Genomic DNA, 27,871 nt, shown 5'->3' on the forward strand with positions numbered 1-27,871 from the left:
TAGGGACAGCTAGGTAGTGCAGTGGATAGAGCACTGGCCCTGGATTCAGGAGGACCTGAGTTCAAATCCAGCCTCAGACACTTAACAATTACTAGCTGTGTGACCCTGGGCAAGTCACTTAACCCCAATTGCCTCACCAAAAAAAAAAAAAAAAGAATGAGAAAATAGATCTGCTTTTAGTAGTCTCTGTTTTGGGCATTAATTTTAAACATCAAGAAATATTTTGGAAGATTAGCTATGAACTACTTGAAAGAAGCAAACTCAGTATTTATAGTACCATTTTCATAATTTCTATGATGATTTTATGTTATGTTCAATTTAAGAAACATTTATTAATTGCCTACTGTATATGTACACTGTTAGGTGCTGGGAGAATGAAAGTTTAAATCAAGTTTGGGCCTGCCCTCATGGAGTCTTGTAGAGTTGTGTTAATACACAAATGACTATCTCACACACACAAACACACACACACACACACACCATGATAAGAATGATAAAATATAAAGTACTAGTGAAGACACATGTGGGAAAAGGTCATTACTGATTTGGGGGATAAAAAGGAAAGGGGATAAAATGGATGAAGCTACCATGCAAATGGAGTTCTAAAGTATTGGTGTTAAACTCAAATAGAACAAATCTTTGGGCCACATATTGACTTAGAAAACATAAAAATTAACATTTTCTTTTCTTTTAATGACTGAACAACAAAAATTTTAATGCTATGGGTTGCTTTTGAGCAAATGACATACCAAGTGACATATAGAATACACATGGTATTATATGCTTATTCACTTGAAAGATTAAGCCTAATACAACTTTTAAGCATACAAAATTTTCTATGTTGTAACATTTTTATTTATTTCATTGAGCATTTTCCAGCTGCATTTTAATCTGTAATGGCAACACTCGAGAATTTTCAAGTCTGACACTCACTTTTAAGGGATAATTACAGATTCACTAGACAGAGGGGAAGAAACACATTAGAACAAGCATAGTTCAAGATTTTGTTTATTTGTTTAATTCATTTTAGTTTTTACATCATAATTACTTCTCACTAATCCTCACCGCCTCCCATAGTATCCTGCCTTATAATTACAGTAACAAAAAAGAGTTTGGTAGATTTTTCTGTTACAGTGATCTTAACAAAAAGAAAATAATGTTTACCATTGAGTTTGATCTAAGTTCTGTCGTCCTTTCTTCTTGTTTTCTTTTTTGTTATCTATTATTTGTGTACATTATTCTCTTGGGTCTGCTTTCTCTGCTTTGTATATAAGTTCATACTAGACCTCAATTCTCAGGATTCTTCATATTCATCATTCCTTATGCAATAATTAAAAAAATTATATTCATATAATTTGCTCTCCAATTTATAAGTACCTACTTTATTGTTGTTGCTATTATAGAAAGTGCTGCTTTGAATGTTTTGGTATATAAAGGATCATAACATAATAAACTTAGAACTGAAAGGGACTGCAAAGGTCATCTTTTTCAATTCCCACATTTTTTTCCCAGTTAGAGAATTGAAGTGACTTTTCCAATGTTATTCTGCTAATCTAACAGATGTTTTGTTTTGTTTTACTTCCATTGATCCTCTAGTGCATATGCACAGCAGTTGTATTACTGTATCAAAGAATATGAGTCATTATGGTAACTTATCTCATAAATTGATTTCCAGAATGTGTGGACCAACCCCCAGATCCGTTAGCAGTATATAGATGTCACTTGACATCAAGTATTTTTGTCTTTTATGATCTTTGCCAATGAAATGGGTGTGAATTTAAAGTTGTTTTATTTTCATTTGGGAGCATTTTATCATATGTTTTATTGCTAAAAATGTGTTTGTTTTGTCTCTGTGTGTGATTTCATTGATGTGGGAAATTCATGGATTGTAAACCTTCTTCCAATTAGCTTGGAGCTGTGTGTGTGGATGGCCCTGTTTCCTTTTGGAGAGGAGGTTTCTGGGAGGAGGAAGGAGCGAGCAAGCTCTCTTTCACCCAGGACCTCATTCTGAGTGGAGCTGAGATGCTGGCTCCCTGAGATAAATAGATGAAGGAATCTTGGCCTCTTTCTCTCTCCTCACCAAATTCTTATGCTCCTTAATAAATATTTAAAAGTCTAAACTCCTGCTAAAGCTTATAATTAATGGTGACTACTCATTAGATTTTTAGGCAGTCTAGCTAGAATTTTAGCCCCATACAATATCATACTGCTCCTCTCTACTTATTGATAGATTATATTTCTTATTTTTTAAACTCTTTATATCTTGTTTACTTATTTACAAGGAAAATGACTCAATCTTAAAAATTTTATGTCAATTCTCTCTGTATATTTGATGTAAGGCTTTATCAGGTTAATGATATAAATTTGTAAATTAATTCAAATTTTCCTAATTTCTCTTTGTATTTTAACTGCATTATTTTTGATCTTGCAAAATCATTTCAAGGTACTTATGATCTAATTTTCTGTATTATCTTCTATAATATTCAGTGGTATCTCCCTAAGACTGTAATTTAATTTTTTTGCGTGTGCGTGTGTTTGTGTGTGAGGCAATTGGGGTTAAGTGACTTGCCCAGGTCACACAGCTAGTAAAGTGTGTAAAGTGTCTGAGGCCGGATTTGAACTCAGGTCCTCCTGAATCCAGGGCCGGTGCTCTATCCACTGCGCTATCTAGCTGCCCCCCAAGACTGTAATTTGCAGAACCATTTACATTAAGAAAAGAGGTTTCCAGGGGGCAGCTAGGTGGCGCAGCGGGTAAAGCACCGGCCCTGGATTCAAGAGTACCTGAGTTCAAATCCGGCCTCAGACACTTTACACACTTTACTAGCTGTGTGACCTGGGCAAGTCACTTAACCCCTATTGCCCTGCAAAAAACAAAACAAAACAAGAAAAGAGGTTTCCTCACTAGGAATTCTCCATACTAGTAGTAGTTTTTTTTTTCAAAAAGTCCTCCTTTATCCCTTTTCTTGATGTAAATCCTTTCCCTAACCATTGCTGTGGGAAATATCTCCTTCAATTCTCTAATTTTTTGTAATAATATGCCCTTAAATATTGAGATCAACTATCCACTTCAAGGTTAGCATGGTTTATGGTATGAGATCTTGCTCTAAAGTTGTTTTCTGTTGATTAAAAAAAAATTCTCATTTTCCCCTGAAGTTTTTTGTTGGATAGTTATTCCTTTCCCTCTTAATTTCTTTTTTTTATTATTTACAAAACACTAAGTTACAAGGGTATTCATTTGTTAGATGAACAAATATTTGTGAATCATCTATTGTGTGACAGACACTGTGCCAGGCTCTGGGGATTCTAATCTGAAAAGAGAGGGTAGTGCCAGATTATTAAAGTCCTTGAATGACAATGAAAAGATTCATTCCCATATCTACTATGACTTTCAATTAGTCATGCTGGTTCTTTCATATATGTTAATTTATTTAATACTTAAGATTATTTCTCCATATTCTTATATACTTTGACTTACTAACTCTCTTACAAATGACACATGTCAATATTTAACCATAAATCATGCATCTGCTTCTGTTTTAAAGTTTTTGCTCTCAGCCTTCCTTTTGGGGGAATATTTTATCACCTCTTTTTTTCTTTCTCACCAAAAGCAGTCTTCTCCATTCCTCAAAAGATTGCTTATACTCATTCTCTAAAGAAGCTTTCCCTTACTGACTATATTAAACACCAATTACTGGAGAAATTCCCAGAGTATTTCTGTTACAACATATGTTATCTGGCTATTATTGTGGTCATCTTCTGTTTTCTATAAACTGTCAATATTACAAATGATATGAAATGAAATACATGTTTTAATGGGATCTCTTAAGTGGTGAATGTATTTGAACCCACATTAGATATATTGAAAGGCAAGTTTTATATTATGCAGCACAGTGGATAGATCACTGAACTTATAGTCAGCAAAACCTGGGTTCGAATATGGCCTCAGACATTTATTAGTTGTGTGATCCCAGGCAAGTCATTTGACCTCTGTCTGACTCAGTTTCCTCATCTTTAAAATGGAAATGATAATAATGGCACCTACCTCTCAGGGTTTTTGTGAAGATAAAATGAAATAATATTTATAAAGTGGTTTGAGAATCTTATATTGTTAAACAAATACTAGTTATTGTGATAATAATGATGTTTTTGTTATTGTTGAGGATGACATATTTTTACCTAAAACCCACTTCAGGTTACCTCAGAAGAAAAAACTAAAAAAAAATTTAATTAGTCTGTTGTAATAAAGTCCAGTAATGTCAATAGTGTTATGCTGTTAGGTTTCATGTGAAGTTACTAGAAAATGTGGAATCATTTAAATTATTTGTGCTATTAGCTTTATCATCAGCCTGATCAATATTACATAGCAGAAACATTACTCTGTGATAAACATGAATATAATTACATTTTCCTAACTATGTTGTAATGAAGTCATTTCTACTAAATATATGTTCTTTTTCTTATAAAACATACTTTTTCCCAGGTAAATTAAAATTTCTTACCAGCTCAGCTCATTTTAATATATTCATGTTTATATCTATCTACTGCATGTCTCTTAAGATAAAAATTTAGGTTAAATTGTAACTTGCAGTTAACTCTAGTAAAAAAAAAAGTATGTCAACTTTTAATACTGCATTCCAAATTTGAAAACAATACATCAAAGTACATCTTATTAAACTACCTACTTCAGAAAAAAATTTCAGTGATTGCAACCCAAACTTTCTGAAAATAGACACAAGTGCTCTCAATCTAAAAGTTAATGTTTTGCTTTATTATTTGCAAGAAAGATGAAAACTTGTTTGTTTTAAAATGTTAATGATTCTACTTTCAAATTATGGAGATTCTCCTTTGGGGACAGTTTTATTTGAATTGTATGTGACACTGTTTTTATTTCTTTAGGCTATGATTAAAAGTTTCATGGATGTGTACCAACTTGCAAGTTCTAGAATTGCTACATTAGAGAAGGAAATGACATCTCATCGAAACCACATTTCAGCCCTGAAATCAGAGCTCCAAACAGCTTGTCTACGTGAAAATGAAAGTTTACACTCAGTAAGTCCGTGTTTTATTCATCATAATATCCTTTTCTATGTGAATCATTGTCTCATTTACTTTTGTGTTTTTATTTTTGATAAGATCATTGGTCAAAATGAATAATTTAGGGTAAATGGATAGCCCAGTAATATAAAATTATTAGCATGAAGCAACCTTTCAAGAGAAAATCAAGTATTTTTTTCATTGTAGTTTTGTATAAATATATGAATATTGTTATCAGTACTAAAACATAATATCATGATTTCTTTGTGTTTGGCAGCACAACTGACATTAGGATTTGGTAATATGCATAGTTAAAGCATGCAACTGTCTGAAGTTTCAATGTGTCCCATTAAGACAGAATATTATTAATTATGTGTATAACCAAAATGGTAATTAGAACATGTGATTATTCTCTGTAGGAAACTAGACTTATCCATAATACATGCCTAGCTAAAGATGCATGTTGTGATTCATCTATATGATTAAAATTCAGTTTCAGGAATCATTTTATGTTTAAAATTTTAACCCATGATAAAATTTGTGATTACTTAAGACTAGTAAAATAATTATCCAGATTTGTAGGATATATTTGGGGAATTCTTGAACATATATGTAATTTTGCCCAGTTGAAACAAGGTAAAGCTTTAAACTTTTATTTCTGTGATGACAAATATATCCATAATGAGATTTATAGTTTGGCTATTTTTTTTGGTGATTACTTGTTCTATTTTCTTTTGTTTTTTATTTCATTGCAGAAAAGACATATCTGGCTTATAAAGGGGAAAGGGTTTCCTCCTGACATTCATTTATTGATCCATTTTAATATGTGTATATGCCAGGAAGAGAGTCAGCATTAAAGTAAATAAAATAAATATAAGAACATTGCTTTTGTTCACTAAGCCTTATGTTTGCTTGTGAGTTTCTTATGTACTTTTGTTCATTTCTGGTTGAGAAACTACTAAAAATCATCATCACTGCAAGAAACTAAAATAAGGAGAAAATTGTTGCATCAATATTTGAGGTTAAACATGAATCACTCTATACGGACTTTTTTGTTTTTGTTTTTGTGAGGCAATGAGGGTTAAGTGACTTGCCCAGGGTCACGCAGCTAGTAAGTGTCAAGTGTCTGAGGTCAGATTTGAACTCAGGTCTTCCTGAATCCAGGGCCAGTGCTTTATCCACTGCGCCACCTAGCTGCCCCCTCTATACGGCCTTTCTATGAAATGTTAAGAATCTCTTCCATTCTTTTTCTTTAGATGATTTAAGCTGCTTTATTGGCTTGCTCCTTTTTTTCTTATTGTTTTAATCATTTAAATCAAAGGTAATGTAAAAAAGGTGAGGGCCCACAGAACTTAGAATTATATGAGCTACTAAGTAAGAGTCCATCTCATACTTGCAAGATGGGCAAAGTAAGCAAATAAATGTTAAAGGAGGGACACTGAAGCAGTTAGTGTGTCAGTGAATTAGCGCAGCCATTCAGCAAAGCAATTTGGACTGTGTCTTCAAAGTCACAAAACATGCATACCCTTTGACCCAGTGATACCACTACTTTGCCTTTACCTCCAAAAAGAAAGAGGAAAAGGACCTATATGTATAAAAACATTGATAGCAGTTCTTTTTGTTTTAGTTGAGAAGTGAAAACTAGAGGGATACTTACCAATTTGAAAATGGCTGAGCTTATATTGGTATGTGACTGTAATGGAACATTATTGGGTCATAAAAATTATGAAAAAGACAGTTTTGGAGAAATGTAAAACTGTTGCCTATTTGACGTGAGAACAGGGATAAGAATTTTACTACAACAACAACATTGAAAAGCAAAAAAAAAAAAAAAAACCCACAATTTAAAAAGACTTAATAACTGATCAGTGTGTAATGAGCAGCTACTATTGCAGAGGACCAGTAATCAGCATGCTACCTACCTCCTGACACAGAAGTGTTAGATTCAAGGTGTTCAGTGAGATAGACATTTTTAGGCTCAGTGTTCAAATAGGTTTTGCTTGACTGTGTATATTTCATATTTATTTCAATGGGTGTTTTCCAGTTTTTTTTTGGTTGGAAGAGTGGGAAGGAGAGAGGAACTAACAATAGGGTTCCCCATTCACCCCCTCGAAAGGAAAACCCAGTTATTTAAGCATTTTTAAAATGCACAGAAGAGAATAGGAGAGCTAGAAGGAAAAAACAGACAAGCAGAACAGTGAAACCTATGTCCTCATTACCCTCTACTCCTCTGATTAGACATTCTGACTCAAGGGTGGGGTCACAAGCCCCAGAAGCTGTGTTTAAGGAGGGGGCTCAGCACCATTTTCTTCATACTTCCTAAGAAATTCACAACTTTTGGACTTCTTTGGAACTCTCCATCATGCCCTTACACCATCTACCTTTCCCCATGAGATTGTTAACTCCTTGAGGACAGGGACTGTCTTTGTATTTGTATACCCAGCACTTGGCACAATGCCTGGTAACAGAGTAGATGTTTAATAAATGTTTATTGACTACTGACTGACTATATTCTACTTTCTATTGGGAAATAATATTATTTGATGTTTCTTAAGTCCAGAATAATTTTTTAAAAATAATTGCATATGCTATGTTCAATCCTGATTTTGATGTTCATCCAATTTAATGGAAATGACTTCATTTCTCTACTCCTCAACTTCAAAATGAGATGATAGACTCAATTACCTCTGAATTCCTTTTCAACTTTAAGAGTCTATAAATGTCACTCATGTCAGGAGGTTGGTTTTCTAGCAGCCTGTACAAGGGGAACAGAGAGACCAATGGATTATCATGGATGAGACATAATAAGTAGACTGGTCTGTGCATGAAGCATCAGCCTGGAAAGATAGATTAGAGTCAGTTTGTAAAGAGTCTTAGTTGTCCAAGAATTTTTATTTTATCCTAGAAGCAATAGGGAACCACTAAAGGTTCTCTTCCCATCATATACTGCTAATCTCTTTCTCTGTGATCACCTTCTGGAAATTGTGTAGGAAGCTCAAGCTCAACATGTCCAAAACAAAACTCATGTTCTTTCCCTCTAAGCTTCTTCCTTCTCCAGGCTTCTCTATTTCTATTAAAAGGTACCACTGTCTTTGCGGTCACCCAAGAATCCCACAGGACAACTCATGTTTAAGTCCTATTCTCAAATCCAATGGATCAGTTACTGAATTTTATTGCTTATTTCTTCACCACATTTCTCATGTCTGTTTTCTTCTGCCCACCAATACAAGCACCATCCTAGCTCAGAACTTCATCACTTTTCATGTGGGCTTCTGTAACTACCCCTTGATTCTCATCTTTCCCTCTCCAACTTTAATACACAGTAACCAAAACTGTCTTCCCAAGACTCGGTTCTTACCATGCTTTCCCTGCTCAGCAACTCTCAGTTACTGCTTGTTAAAGACTGGAAGATAAGAGTCTGAATTGTCTGGCCACAGCTCTTACTTACTCCAGTCCTACTTGAATAGCCTGCTTTACCCATCATACTCAGAACATCCTTTGCACTTCCCCACTTTTCTTCATGCTGTGCTATCTACCTGAATGCCTTCCCCCAGCTCCCAGTCACCTCTCTTTTTAACTTATTTAAATCCTATGTGTTTTCTAGTCACCTGTTTCTTCCCTGACAACCCTTGTCTACAATTATTTCTCCCTTCCCTACTTCAAAAGCCATTGTTCAAATCATTCATTTGGAATTGAAGTAGCTTTATTACATCTCTTCTTTTATACTTTTAAATTGGTTTTTCAACTTAAATTATTGTTTAACATTTCACATATTTATATCTTACCAACTGTATTGTAGACTTTTGAGCAGAAACTGAATTATACTCATTTCAATTCCTCACAATGTTTAATCCAAAATAATTGCTTAATAACTTTATTTTCTTTAGAATAATAAAATACTAGAATTAGATAATATCTTACAAAGAAGGGTTGTAAGCTTTGATTATAGAGAGGTGACTTTCTCATGGCCACATGGCTAATATGGTCAGTGGGAGGACTTGAAATCAGGTTTTCCTGACCCCAAGGGATGTCTTGTGCCTATTAAAGATATGAACTTTCTCTAAAATGAAACATGAATTAGTTAATTCGCTCCACCTCTTTGTACTTCAGTTTCCTCATCTTTAAGAAGAGGTGATTGCACCAAATGATCTCCAAGGTCCTTTCTAGCTCATAAAAGTTATGACTTTGTGAACACTCCATGACACTTTCAAAACAAAAATATGTAAACTAAAAGAACGCTAAAGAAAGGGATTGATTCCAACTTTCCAAAAGTAGAGTAGTTCTAATAAGCCCAAAGAAGAAACCAGGTATTCTGAGAACCAAGAAAGAAACAGACCAAGTGAATTCATGGCATTGTGGTTTTTAATAATTGAGTAGGAAAATGTGTTAACATGGTAGTGAAACTTTGGGAGCAAAAGAGGCTCCTAAGTACAAAAAGATGTACTTTGTTTATAACTAGTCCAAGATCGCTTTACTTGGCTTTCTCTGCTCAGCCTATTCTCAACTGTTTTAAGCAAAATCTTGGATTCGTTATTGGGTTAACACATTTTGCTTCTCAATTATTAAGCGCCACAATGTCCTGATTCACTTGGTTTATTTCTTTCTTGGTTCAGAGAACAGTTAGTTTCTTCTTTGATCTTCCTGGAACAACTTCCCTTTGGAATAGCCTGAAGCAATCCTCCCTTCTTGATGAGAGTAAAAGCTCTTCTTTCTCCAGCACCCTCTCCATTCTGGTTTTCTCCTTGGAGCAAGTCTCCTTACCTGAACTTTTGAGCTCCCTTTTAAAATTTATTCACTCTGGTCCTCCCACTTACTCTCTCTTCCCTTCCCCAACTTCTAATTTTATCTTGACTTTTAAAATGATCTTTATTTTTACCCTACTGTCTACTTCAGTATTTCAAAGATCCTTCCTTGGTATCAGTATTGCCTTAGTAGGTGTTCATTCATTTGTGGGAGTAGCTAAGAGTATACATTACCTGCCGGCCACCTTTCTGAGGTAAGGTATAAATCCCAGAATTTAGATTAGTCTTTACACAGATGCATAGTTTGTGATTGTGCTCATATTCCAGAATCAAAATATAGTGAGTACAATTTAAACACTTAAAGTAAGTATGTTATAGATATTTTTAATATATGCTACCTGTGTAGAATTATATAAGTATGCACACACCTAAAGATAAGCTATTAATCAGTGGATCTCATTAATTATTTGATTGCATATATAAATAAAATATATATGTGAAGTTATGACAGCCTGATGTCAAAAGGACTTGTCCTTTAGGTTTTGCTTAAGCAGTGGGGGTAGTTGGTTGTTTTGACTTATCTGTACTCCCTTATGATTGCTGACGTGCACTGCAGACCACAGTTAAATTCTATCAAAAGGCTCATGTATCTTACTTTAAACCTTCATATTTTTGAAGGCTTCCTGATTTCATGGGTACAGGCATGTTCTCCATCCATGCACATGGCAAACTCTCTTCACTTTCACATCCTTCATGCCTCCTATGTATGTTTTATAATAGAAAATCCCAAAGTACACTAAGTTCTTCTTCTTCATTTTGAGGATACCCATAATCCACTCTTTTCATCCATTTTTTGTCTTTCAGTCTCACTAAATGGCCAGCTCATCTCATTTTCATTCATACGTAGCCTCAATAAAAAGCTTTTAAAAATGTACCTTAGTAATTAGTGAATTTGTAGATTGTGCCTATGCTGACACTTTTCTCAACATAATTGTTACTGTCCTCATTCCAGGTTCTTAGCACATCAAAAGAGTTTGTAAAAATCAACCATTATCCTTGAGTTTTGATAAGTTTTATACCATTGTCTAACACATTGTGTATACTCAGCAAATGCTAAATAATGACTAATAAAAATAATTTCAATCTATGAGAGTTCATTATACAAGCTCATCATTAATTGTAACTATGCTCTATTGTGTCTGCATTCACATAAAGGGACAGATTTTATAGATTAGAGCCTGAGAAGTCATCCACCCTAACCCATCATTTATAGCTTATATAAACTGAGACCCAGAGAGTTTAAGTGATGTGCATGCCTTCAACAAATGGCAGAGACAAGATTTGGATTCAGTACCTTCCCTGATTCCTCATCCAGGACTCTTCCCGTTACATTGTGCTATTATATTGTGGAACTAAAAATCATTTACTATTTTCATTCCTTATTTTTGTCATATATTCATTCATGCTTAGAAGCATGCTGTAATGATGCTACAATTTATGTTTTCCTTTAAAGTTTCTCATCAGCTATACCCTTACTACTGACTTTTAACATTTATTTTTGTCATATTTTTGATTCATTTTATTTCCTCAAGCACATTAGCTTCCAGCTCTGTGTGTGCTTTTGTTCTATATTATAGTCATCAAAACGGGCTTTGAACTAAAAGCTTTGGACTGCCATATTATACTAGAATCCAACAGAGGTCAATCATAATTATTTTGTGGCAGCTTGGGGCAGTAGGACCCATAAATGTTTGGGTACATGAGAGAGATCATGCCAAGAAGCTGTGCAGTCTTTTACTAATATTCATGACTTGCCAAAGTTTCTATTATATTTTTTCAAGGAGTATGATCTTAATTTATCTTGCTTTATTACTGAGGAATTAATAAATAAGAATAGAAGCATGTCACTGGACCTATAGTCTGGAAGACCTGAGTTCAAATCCAGCCTCAGACACTTACTATCTTTAACACCCTTGGGCAAGTCACTTAAATTCTCTTTGCCTCCCTTTCCTCATCTGTAAAATGGAGAAAACAATGGCATTTGCCTCCTAGGAATGTTAAAATGATGAAACAAGTTAAATTTGTAAAGCACTTTGCAAACCTTAAAGTGCTATATAAATGCTGATTTTATTATTAATACCCCAGAGAAAATTTATTTTTAGAACAATGTGGTCTGATTTTTGACAGATATTCAAAAAAGGCCTAATCTTCAAAAATTACCAGTGTGATTATGTTACTAATAACAGGTGATAGTTGAAAAGATTGTCAAATTTGTTTAGCTAAGAATATAATAACTCATTTTCTCCTAAGTTTTTAAAGGTCTGTTTTGTTATATTTATCTTTATAGGTCTATATATGGCATCACAAATGCATTGTTATATGGAAGTATCATTATAATATGACCAATTGAAATTAGCTCAATTATTCTTATAAGAATTATAGAGAAAGAGTAACTGAAGCATACATAGCTTAATAAACTAGCACTAGTAAATGAATGAATGAAAAATTAAATATTAAGCACTGACTTATATACAAAGTACTGGGAGTACAAATATAAAAAGAAGATAGCCCTTGCTCACAGTGAGCTCATATTCTAATGTGGGAGACAACAGTGTTAGCTGTAGGTCATATGGAAAGGCTAAGCGATCTTTAGGGTATAGTGGTAAAGGAGATGCAAGTGCTTCTTCTTTAGCATCATTGCTATTGATAGCGACTGATGTCTTATCCATTTAATCATGTCAAGAACTTTGGTGATGAAAACTTGATTTGAGTCTTTAGTAGCTAAGGAAGTGGGGACTGCAGCACCTGTAGGTGCAGTCACCAGGTCACATATCTAGAAGGGCTGTTCCCTTGTATGATGACTCTAGGGGCTAGGCTGGAAGCAGGGCACATAAAAAGGACTGTTGTTCTGGAGTCTCTTGGGCTTATTATCAGTGTTAGTTTGTTCATAGTGGTGGTGAAAGGAAATAGAGCAGAGCTTCTCAAACTTTTTCCACTCATGACCCCTTTTCGCCTGAGCAATTTTTACACGAGTCTGGGTATATAGGTATATTAAATAGGTGCACATAACCTTTTACTCTTGCCAAATTTTTTGCAATCCCCACATTCAGTTGTGTGATGCCATATTAGGTCATGACCCACACTTTTAAGAACCTTTGGGTTAAAGAATTTCTTCTCTCTAGGGGTGGCTCCATTCAATGATGGCTGCTTTTATGTAGAAAATAAAACTGTTTGAATTAGGACTCAGGTCACCTGCCTCTTGGTCTGATGGTATTCTATGAAACCATGTTAAAAATTTTTATATTGATCCTAAAATTTATAGAATTTCCTGCATAAGGACCTTTCAGGCAGTAGTTTCCAAGTTTCTGAAATTGGAGATTCTTTCTCTCTATTTTAATATTCTCCAAACCCCAATTTCAGGTTTAGTACTCAGGAGGTTCCTAGAAATAAGGGAGCAGGCAAAAATTTTAAATGCCTTCCATAAAAGACACTCTTCTTTAAGGCATCCTTTAAGAAGACCCATAGATGTTTTAGCTTTCTTAGAATAGTTTCAAAGAGGCTACTTCAAAGATGTAGGGGGAAATGACATTCTAAATCCAATAGACTTCTTGTATTTCCTGTGGGGAAAGGTGTTTAATCAATTATACAATGCTAAGAAAGTTGTACCAGAACTCTAAATCAGTACCGAACAAGGCCTCAACTTTCCCCCCATAAAAAGTACATGGAATGCATAAAGCTTGGCCTTCATACAAAGTTTCACTTTGAAAAGTAAGTCTGGAAGAATGAATAAGCAAAAAAATTACTCCCAAGCAGAAAACTGGGAAAGAATTTTTGAAACAAATATCTCATAAAGGCCTAATTTCTCAATTAAATAAAGAACTGAGTCAAATTTATAAAAATACAAGTCATCCTATTCATCATAACCTAAATAAAGCACCTTAAGCTGGACAAAGACCTACATGAACTGAAGCAGAGTGAAATGTACTGTATACAAAATAACAGCAATAGTGTAAGATGATCTGCTGGGAAGCATGTGGTTATATTCAGCAAGGCAATGATCCAATATAACCCTGAAGGACTTATGAAAAAGGCAACCCATCTACAGAGAGAGAAGTGATAGTATCTGAAAATAGATGGAAACACATTAAAAATTTTTTTCTTTTTTTTTTTATTGAGGTAGTTGGGGTTGAGTGACTTGCCCAGGGTCACACAGCTAATGAGTGTTGAGTGTCTGAGGCCAGATTTGAGCTCAGGTGCTCCTGGTTCCAGGGCCGGTGCTCTGTCCACTGCGCCACCTAGCTGCCCCTGGAAACACATTTAAAATAAATTTTTTTTTTCTCTTTGACAATTCCTCAATCTGAAGTTTTGGGTTTTTTTTACTGTTTTCTCTCACAACCTAGCGAATGTGGGAATGTTTTCCATGACTCCTCATGTATAACTTATTTTGAAATGCTTGAGTTCTAGTGGGTGGTAGGGTGTGGGAATGGAGGAGGAAGAGAAGTTGGAACACAAATTTTTTAAAAATGTTAAAATTTGTTTTTACATATATTTTGGAAAATAAAATTCTTTTCAATAAAAAAAAAATACAAGTCATTCTCCAACTGATAAATGGTTAAAGGATATGAACAGGCAGTTTTCAGACAAAGAAATTGTAATGGCCAAATATAATATGGGGGAATTAATTGGGTGGCTCTCGCTGTAATACTGGGGTAAGAAAGGAGATTAACAACCTCTTTCAGAAAAAAATAAAACAGGGTTTATTGATAGGAACAAATTTAAAACACAAGGTTAATAAAAATAGGGACAAAGTAAAAGGGAATAGGAGAAGGAAAATTATACGACCTGCGATCACACCACTGCATGGGCTCAGCAGTTCCCAAAGAGCAAACAGCTGTGTCTCATCTCTCTCCCTCTCTCATGCCAGAATGAATCTCTCTTTCCTTCTCCTTCCCAGAAAACCCCTCTCCCAACAGGAAACTGGGCCATGCACACTCAGGCCCAAGCTAATTGGCTGGCAGCCCTGATTGACAGAATTAACAGGTGGCTATAGAACTGCCAGATTCCCCAGCTTCCAGACACTGAAGGTCACCTGACTGCCCTCACCAGGCTTCTAGTCATGGTAATTTGGCCAGGCCCACGTAGGCATTGGCGCGTGGTGATGACATGGGCTGTAGCGCCATGGTGATGGCCACAGCCAGTGGGTGGAACACCATGCCAGTGCATAGGCAACAGCACCTGAGGCTGGCCATGGTGTGTACTGGGGCTTCTAATTTTAGCCAAAGATGGGGTCATAGAAACCTCAAATCACAATTAATTCTTTACAAAATCAAAGCTATCTATAATCATGAAAAAATGGTCTAGATCACTATTGATCAGAGAAATGCAACTTAAAACAACTCTGAGGTATCACCTCACACCTATCAGAGTGGCAAATATAACAAAAGTGGAAAATAATTGATGTTGGAGATGTGGGAAAGCTGGAATGCTAATATATTGTTGGTGGAGTTGTAAAAAGATCCAGCCATTCTGAAGAGCAATTTGGAACTATGCCCAAAGGGCTATAGAACTGTGCATGCCATTTGATCCAGGAAGATCACTGCTAGTTTTATATCCCAAAGACATCCCCCAAAAAGAGAAAAAGACCTATTTGTACAAAAATCTTTATAGCAGCTCTTTTTGTGGTGGCTAAGAATTGGAAATCACAGGAATGCCCATCAATTGGGTAATGGCTAAAAAAGATGTGGTATATGATGGTGATAGAATATTAATGTGCTATAAGAAATGACAAGCAGGATGACTTCAGAAAGGCCTGGAAAGACTTGTATGAAGACTTGTATAGTGAAGTGAGAAGAACCAATAGAACATTGTGCACAGAGATAGCAATATTGTTGATGAAGAACTGTGAATGACTTAACTATTCTCAGCAATAAATGATCCAAGACAATCCCAAAGAAAGAAATGATATTGATGGTACAGACTGAAGCATGCTATTTTCACTTTCTTTCATGTTTTTCTTTTAATTGAGTTTTCTTGTACAAAATGACAAATATGGTAATGCTTTACATAATCATACATGTACAACCCATATCTGATTGCTTGCTGCCTTGGGGAGGGGAGAGGGGGAAGGAGAGACAAAAATTGGAACCTAAAACTATATATAGGGGCAGCTAGGTGGCACAGTGGATAAAACACTGGCCCTGGATTCAGGAGGACTTGAGTTCAAATCCAGCCTCAGATACTTGACACTTACTAGTGGTATGACCCTGGGCAAGTTACTTAACCTCAATTGCCTTACAAAAAATCCCTAACTATATATAAAAATGTTTATTACATTTTTAAAAAATGACTCCCACAATAAAGAGCTATTTTTGGTGCAAGAGATATACAGGGGGTGGGGGGTGGGGCGCTAGGTGGCACAGTGGATAGATCACCGGTCCTGGATTCAGGAAGACCTGAGCTCAAATCTGGCATCAGACACTTGACAGTTACTAGCTGTGTGACCCTGGGCAAGTCACTTAAACCTCATTGCTCTGCAAAGGGGGGGGGGAGAGGGAAAGAGGACACAAATACAGAAGAAAAAAATAACTCCAAACAATCTAAAAATTAATCTCTGCCACCAAAACCAAAAAAGAAACCAAAAAACCACAAGTATGACCACAAGGTCAACTAGAATTCCTAGATGAAATGAAGCATAATTTTAAAAAAAGTTATAAATGAAATGAGAGTACTGGAAGAAAGACTTGGAAACAAAATAAGAGTTTAAGAGAAAAGACTTGAAAAGAGAACTAATAGCTTAGTTCAAAAGGTATAAATAATAGACTTGAAAATCAGAATGTATCAAATAGAAATCACAGGGGGCAGCTAGATGGCACAGTGGATAGAGCACCGGCCCTGGAGTCAGGAGTACCTGAGTTCAAATCCAGCCTCAGACACTTAACACTTACTAGCTGTGTGACCCTGGGCAAGTCACTTAACCCCAATTGCCTCACTAAAAAAAAAAAATAGAAATCACAGGAAGAAATATTAAAGCCAAGTCTATTGTGGTTTACTTAGAGAATTCTAAAACATCGACAAAAATTAATTGGAACATTTAAGAATTTAAATAAAGTATAGAATATAGGACAGAAAAAATATATAATAAATGATCAATATTTCTACCCATTACCAAAAACCCAGAAGGAAGAGATACAAAGAGAAATATCATTTAAAAAACAATAGATAAAACACCATGGAAGTTCACCACGTGGTGGTGGTATTCTTACAAAAACACCAAGGCACTATGTTAATAAAGCTACAAAATATGCTTTATGGAAATAAAGACAGACCTAAATAATTTGAGGATTATTAATTATTAGAGGATATCAATTAATTAAATATATTTACTAAGCTAGAAAAGTAATAAAATTTATTTAAAGGAACAAAAGTTCAAGATTCTCAAGGAAAATAGTTTTTAAAAATAGGAAGGAAGTGGACATGGTTGTATCAGATTTCAAACCATGCTCTAAAGCAGTTATCATGAAAATTATTTGATACTCGTTGAAAAGTTGATCAGTGGAGCAGATTAAGTACAAAACATACACAAAAGCATATGAATCAGATAGCCTAGTGTTTGCTAGAACTAAGGCCTCTCACTACTGGGATACAGACTCACTAATTTACAAAAACTGCTTGGAAAACTAGAAAGTAGACTAGCAGGAATTTAGTTTAAACCAGCACCTCATGTCGTCTGTCAATATAAGGTCCAAGTAGATACATGACTTGGATATTAAAAGGTCACCTGATAAAGAAATTAAAGGAGCATGAAAGAAATTACCTTTGAGATTTGGATGGGGAAGAGTTCATCACCATCATCATGACAGCATCCATACAGTACCTTAAAGTTTACAAAATGTTCTACAAATATTATCTCGTTTTATCTTCACGACAACCCTGGAGATGGGCACTCTTGTTGTTTGTTGTTTGTCCTTCATTCCTGAAGAGGACCATGACATCAGGGTGATTTCAAGACATGCACTGAATTGGATTTAAGTGAGGGAGGGCTATACAAGGTTACCAACCTCATTCTCTTCCAGAGCCATCTTGGTCCATTGGAGAGATACATAAAAGGAAACTGTAACAGGCAAAGTTGAAGTGATTTGCCCAGGGTCATATAACTAGTAAATTTTGAGGTGGGATTTGAACTCAGATCTTCTTGAATGCAGGTCCATAACAAGGGTTGGAGAGGATCACAGAAATTAAAATGGACAATTCTGATTTCATAAAATTAAAATCTTTGCATAAACAAAATCAATACAGCTACAATAAAAGGAAAGAAGGTAGGAAAAAATCTGCAGTTTCTCTGATAAAGGTCTTAAAATATATAAGAAACTGAATCAAATTTATAAGAATAAGAGCCATTCTCTAATTCATAGGTGGTCAAAGTATAAAAAGACAATTTTAAAGGAAGAAATCCAAACTGTTAACAGCCAAACTTTTTAAAAGTTTCAAATCACTAACAATAAGAACTCAAATTATAGCAACTTTTAGCAAAGTTGACAAATGAGGAAAATGACAAATGTTAGAATGATTGCAGGAAAAACAGGCACTTTATGCACTATTAGTGGAGTTTTGAATAGGTCCAGCCATTCTGCAAAACAATTTGGGACAGTGATGCTAAAGTTACTAAACTTTGCATACCCTTTGACTCAGTAATTAGGCTAATACACCAAAATGATCATTTCTTTTAGTAGTGAAAAATATCTGGAAACTAAGGGTCTACCCATCAGATGGAGAATGGCTGAACAAATTATTGTATGTAAATGTAATGGAATATTATGCCATAAATATGATGAGAGTTTCAGGGTAACTGGGAAGGCTTTTGTATGAATTGAATAAAAAGTGAAGTAATCAGAGCCAGTTTATATGATAACAATTTATACAACAATAATAACATTTTAAAGACAAAATGCCTTGAAGGACTTAAGACCTCCGATCACTGAAATGGCCAATCACATCCAAGGGATTGAAGATAGATAACGAATGCTACCTATCTCCTAAAAGAGAAACTATGGTCTCAAGATACAGATAAGACATAACATTTTGGACCTGACCAACTTGTGTATATATTTTGTTTGACTTTTCATATTTGTTATAAGTGTTTTGTCTAGTTTTGTAATGAGGTTAGAAGGGCGAGAAAAATTCTTGTTAATTTTTTACAAATTCACATTAAAAAATAAAACCTACATTATCTGAAACCAATCTGCCTTTCCAGGTTTATTATACATTACTCCCCTCCAGTCAGGCTACAGTCCAGCCAACCTGGCCTTCTTGCTGATCTTTAGACAAAATCCTACATTTCCTTTTTCTGTGCCTTTGTGCTGGCCTTCCACTATACCTAGAATGAATGTTCTCCTCACTTCCATCACTTAGAATCCCTAATTTCCTCCAGAACTCAATTTAAAGTTCATCTTCCAAATATCTTTTGGTATTCTCCTGTTCCTCATCAAATGTTTGTGGGGTTTTGGGGTAATTTTGTATTTTATTTTTAATAGTTCTTTGTTGATTGATTGATGTGAAATCTAGGAATCAAAGAATAGAAACTTGGTGCAGAATATTTAGAAGAGAATGAATTCAATAAAGTATATGAGTTAAGTTGACTTTGACCTCTGGAAAAGTTCTGGGATGTATTGAGATGTTGTTAGTAAAAATCTAGAAAGCAAAATTGATGATAAAAAGCCAACATGTACTCTTCAATACCAGACTTTTTTTTTTTTTTTTGGCAAGGCAGTGAGGGTTAAATGACTTGCCCAAGGTCACACAACTAGTAAGTGTCAAGTGTCTGGGGCCGGATTTGAACTCAGGTCCTCCTGAATTCAGGGATGGTGCTTTATCCACTGTGCCACCTAGCTTGCCCTCTTTAGACTTCCATTTTTTGATAAGGTTACTAGAGTGGTAAGTCAGGGAAAGTTATAGATATATTTAACCTAAATTTTAGCAAAGCATTTAGTAAAGTATCTCCAGATTATTGTTGTGGAAAATAGAGTGCTAGATGATAGAATTTGTGTGAATTCCAGATTGCTTAAGCATCTTAAATCAAAATTTAATAATTTGATGCTAATTTGAAATGAGGTGTCTAATGGAGTACCTTAGGGATCTTTGTTTGACTTTGTGCTGCTTGACATTTTAGATAAAGTCATTGGTGTCATGTTTATAAAATTGTAATTAACACAAATCTGGAATGACTAGCTTGGATAGATCACCAACAACATAATCTTGAAAGGATTGGGGATAAATACAACTCACTTGGGTTAAATCAATTTCAAAAAATAAAAGATTGGGGAGGTATAGGTAAGTAGCAGTTTGAAAAAAAATGGTGTTTTAGTGGTTTGCAAAGTCAATAAAGGTCTACTGTAACAGGCAAGAAAGTTAATGCAACCTTGGGCAATATTAATAGAGACAGACCATCCAGGCTTAAGTAGGTTAATAGTCTTGATTTATTCTGTCTTGATTATACCAAATCTCAGTATTGTATAGGTTTCAAGGGCACCATATTTTAGGAAGGACATTGATAATCTGGAGAATATCTTGAGGAGAGCAACTAAGAGGATGAAAAGCCTCAATTTCTTGCCATATAAGGATCACTTGAATAAACTGTGGTGTTAAACTTTTTGGGGGCATGATAGCTGTCCTTAAGTTTTTAAATATCTCTCATATGGCAGAAGGGGTAGACTTATTCTGGGTAGATACAAGTTATAGGGAGGCAAATTTAGACTTGATATAAGGAAATTCTTCCTAATAATTAGAGATAGCTCTAATTGGAGGGAGGAGATGTCCCCCATTAGTGACCTTTAAACAAAGACTGAACCACTCCTTTCAGGTGTATTGTAGATAAGATCCTTTTTTCAGGTATAAGTTGGACTAAATTACATCTGAGGATCCTTCCACATCTGAAATTTTGTGATTCTATAAATTTATCAATGACAGCAGCAGCATCAGGATACTTTTAGGCAGATTTTCAGTTTTCCAGAGTTTTCCCATCTGACATGGGCTCCTGACATATGCTCCCACTTGTTGGTTTTCTCCTGATTTGGAAGAAGACTGGGTGAATTTAACATGACTTCTCATGTGACTGATCATGGGGTAATATGGCAGTCTTTCCCTATAATTCCAGGGAATTTTTAGTGGCCCTTGTCTGGTACGGCACATTGCTATTTCCTATCACTTATGATCTTAGGTAGTGACACTCTGGGGAAGGTTGAAGGATTGCTACAGTCTCTTTCAACTCTCTCTTGAACTTCATTATAAACCTGCTTCATAAGTTGAGAATATCCTATATAAGGATGGTAATAGATAGCTGGTCATAGACAGCTGGGCTAAAAGGGCCTGTGTTGGTCCTGTCACTAATATTAAGGCACCACAACCATTCTGGTGGGTAATACTCTGGATTTGCAATAGATTCTTTGCTATCTGGCAGCATATTCCATAGGTTGTTTCCCACTTCTGGTCAACATTCTTTTCTTCCATGGTTTCTTTCTACTGTACCAATACCACCTCCAGACTTAGAGCCTAACTCAAAAAATAGTTGTATATTTAAACAGGAACTCTACTAACCTCATTAATCACCATCAGGGTAATTTATTTGTATCCCTAACTACTACTGAAATCTGCCTCAACTATGTTATTCACTCCTCCACTCAAAAGAGGTTGTTTTTAAAAAATCTAAGTTTTTACCTTTGTTTCTTCCTTTTCAACTACTCTCTAGAACAAATGAAAGCCATCTTAGCAGATTTTCTTTCTTTCTTTTTTCTTTTTCTTTTTTTTTTGCGGGGCAATGGGGGTTAAGTGACTTGCCCAGGGTCACATACCTAGTAAGTGTCAAGTATCTGAGGCCGAATTTCAATTCTGGTCCTCCTGAATCCAGGGCTGATGCTCTATCCACTTTGCCACCTAGCTGCCCCCTTAGCAGATTTTCAAACCACCTTGGATGGGGCCAAAACTGTATACAAACACTGACAAAGTTTGCACACAGGCTGCAGATCCTAGGGTTTAGAAACCCAGTCCACCCATTGATTCCATACCTGGTGCTATACGCTAGCTCATACATAATAAAATATGTATTTATAAAATATGTGCATTTATAACTTAAAGAGCTAAAAGTACATCTTGACAGCATACCACCTCAATGATTAGTTATTTGTTTCTATCTTTTGGCCCTGAACTTTAACTGTTAGTTGTATAATGTAGCATGCCCCCATCTGCTTCTCCATCACCCACCATACTGACTTGTGGACAGTAGGTGATCCAATAAGATTGATGTTGATGGCAGCAGTGACACGGAATACCTGGCAAAATGTATTCCTTTTTTTTGGTTCATTTCGTCAGCAAGAAAAAATTAAGTGAATCTTTTGCAAATAAATAACCTCTTTGTGAAAGAGGTTTCAGTTTGTGTAATTTGCTTTAATTTCCCTGAATTGTTAAATGCTTGTGAGCAACTGAATTGTAGCAGAAAGTTTCATATCACATGTTTTAATTGTGTTCATTGTCTTGTTATCCATTAAGTTCATCGCAGTAAGAGAATGATATGCACATCTTCCTTTAGGCTAATAACAAAATGAAAATGGCAGAATTTGTTTATGACACAACAAGCTTAGTAATATAAACTAATATAATTTTAAAAATCAAATAACAAAACATGGGGCTAGGTGTTCTAAAAACACCAGAGTAACCCCAGAATGTATTAGTCTATTTGTAAAGAATATTTCCTTTTATATAAAGGTTTTTTTTGATATTCAATATGTTAGGTATGTGAACTTTTAACTTGTCAAACTATTGTAACATATTTGAAAATTATAGTAATTTGATTAAAATGTTGCCTATAAGGCAAAAGGTTCAGTTAATAGAATCCATATGTAATTAAAATGCAGAACTAAATGTAATCAGACCCCAGTGACTGGTGCCTTCATATTGATAGTTTTACAATGGCCTCTGGGGTTGAAAGTTTATTTTAAAGTTAGTGAACATAAGGGCACAGAGAAGCAGGAAAACAGCAAGTGTACAATGTCACTTTTCTATCAGTCAACATAGTTAATAGATAAGAATGCGAATAGGTACCCTCAGTTCTCCCCATTTTAGAACTCTGGTCTTTTGGCAGGTGGTAAAAGCACACAACTTGTGGGCTGGTAGAAGAGCTGCCCTCAGCAGCACCATTACAGAAACAACCTGAGATGAAGGATCCTGCTGGGAACAGGCAGTGGCCTTTTTTTTTTTTTTAAATAACATAGTTACTTAATTTGGGTGAATTCAATTGAATCATCTGAAAGTTATAGACAAAACACTATGTACCAAGCCACAAAAAAAGTTTAAAAAAATTTCCTGAACTAAAAAAAAATTATTTTCTCTGGACAGTTTTAAGAGTCGACATCCTGTGTTAGAGTTCTCTAATCATCACCAGCACAATTTACAATCAGAACACACAGAGAGCCAGTTCAGACCAGCTCATCTGTTGATTTTGGCAGAAGCCCTTAATCTCACTGTGTGCAGCTGCCACTTGAGAGATGGGGACTCGGCAGAGAGCCTGAGGAGGGTGGGATACAAGGTTGGTCAAGGCATGAACACATAGGCCTGCTTCATTTCAACAGTTGCACGCTGCTTTTTTTTTTTTAAATAGTCTTTTCATTTTACTGCTTTAAAAAAAAAAAAGCCTGAAATTAAATGAGGACCTCTCATGAGCCACTGCGCTCCAGGCATAAGAAATTGTAATGTCTGGCTTCCAGAAACTGTCCCGTCAAAATGTGCTTCTGATTAGGTGGCTTAATTACAGCTGTGAAAACAATGTTGATTTAGGCCTCAAGATTCCAGGGCATGTCAGCCGTTATTAGCTAACCTTGGACTGAAGCCACCATTTAAAAACTGTACCACTAAAGTCACACTGCTTGACAACTTTTTATTTAGGCAGAGAAGTTGCCAGAAGCAACACATCTTATGCAAAATATTTTTCAATGTACAAATTTCAAATGTGACACTATTAAGGAGACTGATAAATCTGCACTTAACCCAAAACAAGGAATTTCTGTTTGCAAAGAAACTAAGCTTTGTAATAGTATTTCTTAAATTTTGACTGACATAAGAATTAATTTTAATTCCTTTAATTCAGTTTTATTCCAAATCCAGTATGTTGGTTTAACCACCCAATTTTATTGCACCTAAATTTTCCTGACAGTTTCATTTGCTGTCGAGAAATAAAATTGCCATTTTTTTTCAACATGGGAAATAATGGCTAGTTTAAAAAACGATATGTTTGAAACTTCCTTTGCCTCAAGCAGGTCCAGGCACACACTCAATTTACTTTTGGAGGGAAAAAACTCATTAAATAGTTTTTAATATTTTAATATAATTTAAGTAAGCTCCTTCACAGTGGGAAAGCTTATTAGGCTCATGTATTTACACCTGCAGGGAAGTAAAGTTTGAATAATTAGACGGTTCCAATACTTGACTTTTCAATACAATTGCAGTTACTATTATAAACATTGTAGGTACATTTACTAAGCATTCCTGTTCCATTTCATTTTTAGGCCATTTTAATCTCCGTCTTATACTGTAAGTGGTTTTTCACTTGTCGATACTTGAGAAAGCAGACATTAAATATGAAGCAATTATTTAAGGTGGGTGGCAGAACAACAAGCATTGTGGGTCATGATTCTCATAATAATCTTTGGGAAAGGCATTTGCTTAAAAGTACTTCACTTGTGCCAAAATGGAATACCCCAGAGTGGACTAAATGATTTCTTTAAAATGAAATCTCCCACACCCAAGACATGAAATCCAACAATGTGGGTGGCCAAGGCACATCTTTTCTTACTGGTCAAACAAAGAGAACAGTGCAACAGTTACCCACGTGCAAGGATAATTGTCCAAATTGCATCAAGAATTAAAAGGTAGAAAATTAATTGTGTTGGATGGATGCATAGATGGATGGCTGGTTGGCTAGGTAGATGATTGGTTGTATGGATAGATAGTTGGATAGAGGAATTGATGCATCGAGAATAGAATGAAGTGGGTTTTCAAAGAAAAAACTTGATCACCCCGTAGCATCTAATTGAGGAAAAGAGAATGGATGGAAATCAATTTAAAATGATATAAAAGTAAATAATCAACACTGTGCATGTTTTTGACCTTCTAGAAGGAAAACAATTGAACTCTTTTCCTGAGGATATCAGAATTATATAGTACGTTAACATTAATGATGACCCAGTTTATGTTGAAAGTGGCTTCTGCCTATTGAGAGGAAGGAATAAAAGTAATGTGAGTCCTGGGTACTCTATTACATTTGAAATTATACATTTTAGAGACAAAGGCATTTAACCTTAAAAAAAAAGTTTTACAGGGGCAGCTAGGTGGCACAGTGGATAAAGCATTGGCCTTGGATTCAGGAGAACCTGAGTTCAAATCCAGCCTCAGACACTTGACACTTAACTAGCTGTGTGACCCTGGGTAAGTCAATTAACCCTCAGTGCCCTGCCCCCCCCAAAATGTTTTACAAAGAAAAAATAAGACAAGAAAAATTATTTTTCCATCTTTTGGTTAAAAGTCTGACAAATTCATTATTTCCATTATTATGTCTTTTTTTTTTTTTACTTAGGCCTAAATGAGTTTCCCCATACCTTTTGAAGAACTTATTTCATCTTAAGAGAGGATTGAAAGTCTATGTCATTCCATGTTAAAACTTGTTTCAAAGTTAGGGGAAAGTGTGCTTGTTCTTGGACTATATATTACTTGAAAAATCTTCATAAGGATCGGAGAGAATAGAAGTCTTAGCTGCCCAAAGTACTTTCATTTTGGAGTCATATCTTGATAGAAGCTAAATTCAGCCTATTCTTTTTTATGTTCTTTTTGTTCCCCATATTTGCTAGAGACTAAAAGGAAAGATGGCCTTCTAGAGCATGAGTGGCAAACTTAGGTGAAAGGATATTATTTTTCTTGCCTTTATTCAATTGCTTATTTCTGATGAGTTCTAACTGAAAATGGAAATATGGTTGATAAAATAGACTGCTTCATGGCTAATACTTAACTGGATTACTTAATAATATAGTGGTACTTTTGAGATATTTCATTATTTACTTCTGAATGTTTATAGACTTGATTTAATGTTCAAATAGTTGTAATCATCTTTTGATTAACTTAATTTACACACAGAAAATTAAGATGACATTGTGCTGCTGCTGAAATCTTTTCATGATGAATTTTTTTCATCTTATTGGTGTCACATGCATTCATTGAGAAATATAAGCCAGTAAGTATCAAACACATGAATATATACAGTATTGATGAATATATAATACTGATGAACATATAGGTATGTTGATTTTTTCTATGTGTTGTGATATCTTTACTATGGCAAAATCTTATGTAGGAATATTTTATCACATTCTGTTTCCCTATTTCCATTTTTGTATTTAAAATGTAAAATTTTTTTAAATTCTGTAAAAGAAACTCTAGAATATACTTTATATATGTCAAAACTTCAGTGGATCTGGGATTTTATAGATGTCAGTACTCCCTCCATCAGTTAGGAATCCATCCACACCTCTTCATCCTCTGTAATTCTTGTTCATGTTCTTCCATAGGCACACAGACAGACAGACAGACAGACAGACAGATAGATAGATAGATAAGATTGCTTATTGAGCACTTAATATATACCAGACATGGTATTAAGCATTTAGGATACAAATTACATGGAAGCAAAATAATATCCTTTCTCTCAAGGAGCTTAAATTCTAGTGGGAGAAATCAGTACATAATGGAGTTCTGAAAAATGAGGGAGGAGAAAGGTGCCTGCATCAGGAGATGGTGAGGAGAGGGCCAAGAAGAAGTGTAGAGACCTGGTTACTAAATAAGAGAAGGTGAAAGTTCATCTATTAGACCTTGAAGGCCCTGAGGTAGAGTCTAAGTTTGCATTGCGTTGGAGCTAGTTGGTGAGATCTACCTATATACTGTAAGCCCTCTTCTAGATATTTTACATTTGTAGATATCATTGCAGCACATGACTGCTCATATATTTATCTTGTCCTCATTACATTTCTGGCTCACATTTCCTTAAACATGTCACTTATATAATTTTTTAAGCCTAGGATATTGTTGAAAAGATGTTAAAGTATACTTGTCCACAAGTATACTCAACTGACAATTGTGTCATCTACAACTCTGAGTCTTTGGAGTTTGTGTAGCTTAAACACTCACAGCTATAAAACAACACTGAGAAAATATTTGTATTTTTTAAAAATGGGCCTATATAACTGAGATCAGTATGGTATTATTAAAAGCATTGCATAATTTCCCAAATGCAAGTCACCACACTCTCCTAAATTAGATAGATGGATTGATGAATGGATGGATATAGATGGACGGATGGATAGACACACACACACACACACAGTAATGTACCAATTCAATGGACTGCCCTTCAAATTGCATATCATAGTCTAAATAATAGAATAGGTATTTTTCGTTCATTTAGTTTTACTGTGTGGATTATTAAACCAATATTGATCACTAATTATAGATCCCATCTAAGAGGCCCTGTAATAGTCTGGGTCTGATGTAGTAAGCAAGATATCATCTGCGAACAAGAACATATGGAGGACTTCATCATCTATACAAAATGCCTTTTCTATTTTGATCTATTGGTGAACACAGAAGGTCATTGGACAGAGTTAGCTCTGTGGTCAACACTATCAAGAAATCTTGTATGATCATAACATATATGAGAGGCTCTGTCAGTTGATGAACCTCCCAGCTCAGTGCCTTGACCATCACACAGCCTGGAATCCTCTTCTCCAAACCTCAGCTTCTAAGCTTCACTGGTTTCCTTCAAGATTCACTCAAATCCTGCTTTTTTCCATGAGCCTTTTCTTGGCTTCCCTTGCTAATGGTGCCTTCCTTCTGCAGTTACCTTCCATCTCTCTGTATATAACTTGTGTGTACAGAGGGGTTTTTTTGCGTGTTATCTCCCTTAATTATAATGGGAACTCCTTTAGGGCAGGAACAGTGTTTTTGTCTTTTTTTGTATCCCCAGAGGTACAAAGCGCAGTGCCTGGCAAATAGTAAGTGCTTAATAA

At 35.2% G+C, this 27,871-nt stretch overlaps 1 protein-coding gene across 2 annotated transcripts in view; it reads left to right on the forward strand.

The window, feature by feature from the left end:
* CCDC171 (coiled-coil domain containing 171) overlaps positions 1-27,871 on the forward strand; it is a 437,148-nt gene that overhangs the window by 361,184 nt on the left and 48,093 nt on the right. For both annotated transcript variants that reach the window (XM_043977119.1, XM_043977120.1), the window contains one exon: positions 4,897-5,049. In XM_043977119.1, the coding sequence (XP_043833054.1) occupies positions 4,897-5,049 (153 nt within the window). The remainder of the gene's footprint in view (positions 1-4,896; positions 5,050-27,871) is intronic.

Source organism: Dromiciops gliroides, chromosome 1 (assembly GCF_019393635.1).
Source record: "Dromiciops gliroides isolate mDroGli1 chromosome 1, mDroGli1.pri, whole genome shotgun sequence".
NCBI lineage: Eukaryota > Metazoa > Chordata > Mammalia > Microbiotheria > Microbiotheriidae > Dromiciops > Dromiciops gliroides.